The 3,847-nt window shown below is 42.5% G+C and overlaps 1 protein-coding gene across 1 annotated transcript in view; it reads right to left on the reverse strand.

Moving 5' to 3' along the window:
- The window catches only part of LOC107653896 (NF-X1-type zinc finger protein NFXL1), a 20,533-nt gene that overhangs the window by 10,818 nt on the left and 5,868 nt on the right, over positions 1–3,847 (reverse strand). The window contains 3 exon segments of the mRNA XM_016440762.1: positions 2,237–2,327; positions 2,508–2,630; positions 3,128–3,252. Coding sequence (XP_016296248.1) covers positions 2,237–2,327; positions 2,508–2,630; positions 3,128–3,252 — 339 coding nt within the window.

Here is a 3,847-nt window from a genome sequence, read left to right on the forward strand (position 1 = left end):
CAAAGCGCTTTACATTGTCAGGGGGTATCTCCTCATCCACCACCAGTGTGCAGCATCCACCTGGATGATACGACGGCAGCCATAGTGTGCCAGAACGCCCACCACACACCAGCTTATCGGTGGAGAGGAGACAGAGTGATGAAGCCAATCAGTAGATATGGGGATTGTTAGGAGGCCATGATGATCAGAGGCCAATGGGCAAATTTGGCCAGGATGCCGAGGTCACACCTCTACTCTTTTCGAAAGACATCCTGGGATTTTTAATGACCAAAGAGAGTCAGGACCTCGGTTTAACGTCTCATCCGAAGGACAATCCATAATTATGTCCCCACTGGATGCAACAAATGCCTCCTTTATAATGGGTTTTCATGTTTTTGTCTCGTCGCTCCGGCCGGACAGGGCATCACAGTATGGTGAGGGGCGTAACATTTCCGTCTCATGCTTGAGGTATTCGGCCAATCACAACGCACTGGATAGCTGGCCAATCAGAGCACACCTCGCTTTTTCAGACCGATGAGCTTTGTAACAATCGACGCGTTTCAGAAAGGCGGGGCATAGAGGAGAAACAATAATGTACAGTATGTGGAAAATAATGTGTTTTTTGAAACTTAAACCGCATAAACATTTCATTACACAAAATAATGTTCTTTTTAGCAATGTCATATGACCCCTTTAACTTATGTTGTGAGCACTATTGTGTTATTTTACACTTAATTATTACAATTCGGCACCTGAATACTACTGTTACTGACTTTATTTGTAACTTTATGTTGTATTCATCTATGCTTTTAATTTGTGTAATTGTTCATGTTTTATTCCTGACTTTATTAGTTAAGCTAGTAGTTTTTGCTGTAGTATAGAAGTACTTAAAGTAAGCTTTCAGTAATAAATGAAAAGCAAACTTTTTTTTTCTTTTGCAGATTCAAAAAAATGATCCGATCTGTGACTCAAAATCCGTAGTGTGATCCGAACCGTGACTTTTGTGATCCATTGCACCACTAGGCTTCACCAAGCAGAAACGGCTGATCTGAATCCGGGCACACACTCGCCGCTTGACATTTGGATATCAGAGCCAAGATAGCAGGCGTTTGCCAGATAACATTGTTGTTCCAGACGCACATTTGCATTCGGCACACAGCAAGCAAAGGAGAGTGCGAGGCATCGGCGAACAATTCATCAGCGTGTGATAACCTCTATCCTCTGTTACCTTTCCCACACACACACTCCTGCTCTGAGAAAAGGTCAGCTCATTCATGCAGACCAGCCGGACTCTGACTGCACTGATAACAGCACACAGAGGCGCTTCTGGCACAGCGTGATCGTGACACAAACACAAGAGCCAATCAAACTCCCACACGAGAGTGACATGAATGCTCCCGTCTACCCCGAGGACAGGAAACACTCCCGCTGGACACAGGAAACGCTCTGCCGGACGCAGGCCAGACGTCATGTGAGAGAGAGAGAGAGATGCATTCGGAAAAATAAAAGAGCCGAGAGATGGTGAGATTAGGAACGCTAACTCCTACAGCTGGGCAGAAAATAACGACTGCTCGATTTGAATCGATTCTCATTTCAAGAATCAATCTGTGCTGTCCCAGTTCATATGTGAACAAAACACCCATCTGATAAATCACAACAAGCTTAAGTGCTTTGTTACTTTAATATGAAACAACGTCTACTGATAAATTCTGCCCTTTTTATTATGAAATTCACACAAATACCATTTTCCATTTTTAATGCGTGGTGACAGATGACTGTAGTGAAGTGATCGTCTCTTACTCTTTACTACTAGTTACAGCAGCAAATAAACATGAATGAACATCAGAAGAAACCGAACAACTCACTGGAATCAATCATGTCTTGGAAAGATGTCAATAAAACAGTTTGTGCTCAACATCACATTTACCTCAGGAAAGCCATTCAATGACTACAATTAACAAGAAAAATAACTTTAAAGAGAAGCATTTTGCTAAAAATATGCACTATATTAAATATTCATTTCAATTTTATTTTAACCTGTTGTCTTCAATATTTAATGTATTTTCGTGTAAATCCATCATGAAAACAAGTTATGACTACTAAACTCTAACTTTGGCCCAGAAGCGCCCACTTGAGATAGAAAGAGCCCGCCTGATCATCTGAAAACACTGTCTAAAGATTTGCAAATATCCAATCAGCCATGATGTGTTCTAACTTCAGAACACGTGTTCATGCATGAGTGTGTGTCAGCGTTCACCTTGGTGGCAGACGGACGGGCATTTATGGTTCCTGCAGCCCAACATTCGACCGCAGCTCATGTCACACGGAGGGCAGTTCCCCGGACAACACTGCAAACACACACACCCTATCAGTGACACACAATCTCACAGGTGTGTGTGACTGAGTGCTGCAAGTGGATGTGAGGTGTGAATGAGACGCTCTTGTGTGTGGAATGTGAAATGATGGAATGTGTGTGTGTGTGTGTGTGTGTGAGAGAGAGAGTGAGTGTGTGTGTGTGTTAGACTAACCTTTCTCTTGCACTGGTGTCGGCTGCAGGCCCGTGTCTTGTTGCACTTGGACTCACAGAGATATTCCTTATGACAGGGCAGGAGTTTGCTGTAGCGGCCACATCGACACGTCTTTTCTACCTCCTGCACACACAAACACACACACACACACATGTGTATATAAAAGCTGTCTGGTGTGTGTGTGTGTGTGTGTGTGTGCGTGTGTGTCTGTGTATGTAACAGCTGTCTGGTGTGTGTGTGTATAACAGCTGTCTGGTGGGTGTGTGTGTGTCTGTGTAACAGCTGCCTGGTGTTGTGTCTGTGTATGTAACAGCTGTCTGGTGTGTGTGTGTATAACAGCTGTCTGGTGTGTATGTATATGTAACAGCTGTCTGGTGTGTGTGTGTGTGTATAACAGCTGTCTGGTGGGTGTGTGTGTGTGTGTGTGTGTGTGTATAAAAGCTGTCTGGTATGTATGTGTGTGTGTGTGTGTATGTAACAGCTGTCTGGTGTGTGTGTGTGTGTAACAGCTGTCTGGTGTGTATGTGTATGTAACAGCTGTCTGTTGTGTGTGTGTGTAACAGCTGTCTGGTGTGTTTGTGTATGTAACAGCTGTCTGGTGTGTGCGTGTGTGTGTGTACCTGTCGGCAGGTCTCACAGGCTCCTCTGTGGCAACGCATTGAGCAGGTGTGTAAACCACATTCCAGTTTCTTCCCGCAGGTGTCTCCACAGGTGGGCACATCCACCGTACACGGCAACACGCTCTCTGAACAAACACAGCGCTGACTGAAACACACCAGAGCCCTGCAGAACTGCTTCATGAACATTAAATAACATCTGCATCAACATGTTCAAGTGCCGAACGGTTTGTATGAGGCTCCAATCCTGCGCACTTATATACTAATTCCGATTTCAGTTCAATCAAATCATAAACTAAAAACGCAGATGTCTTTTATAAAATCATTTTAATCATTTTAAATGTTATAAATATGATTTTATATGACAGCTTGATTCTATTAACTAAAACTTGTGCATAAAATCAGTACATGATGTATTAATGTATTAATTGATTGCACAGATACTATTTAAACTGAACTGAGCTGGACGATGACATCACTGAATTCAATGATGAACTGCCTTTAACTGAAAATTGAGTGTTTACTATTGTCCTTCTGCACTATTGACACACTATTTTCCTATTTAATACTGTAAATCTGCTTTGACACAATCTGTATTGTTAAAATTGCTACATAAATAAAGGTGATTTGACTTGACTTTATAAAAAATGAAAAATTGTATCTGTGAGGATTTCCAGTCAGGATTTAGACCGTATCATAGTACTGAGACTGCTCTCATTAGAG

The sequence above is a fragment of the Sinocyclocheilus anshuiensis genome, unplaced genomic scaffold (assembly GCF_001515605.1).
Source record: "Sinocyclocheilus anshuiensis isolate Anshui unplaced genomic scaffold, SAMN03320099.WGS_v1.1 scaffold459, whole genome shotgun sequence".
NCBI classification, from domain to species: domain Eukaryota; kingdom Metazoa; phylum Chordata; class Actinopteri; order Cypriniformes; family Cyprinidae; genus Sinocyclocheilus; species Sinocyclocheilus anshuiensis.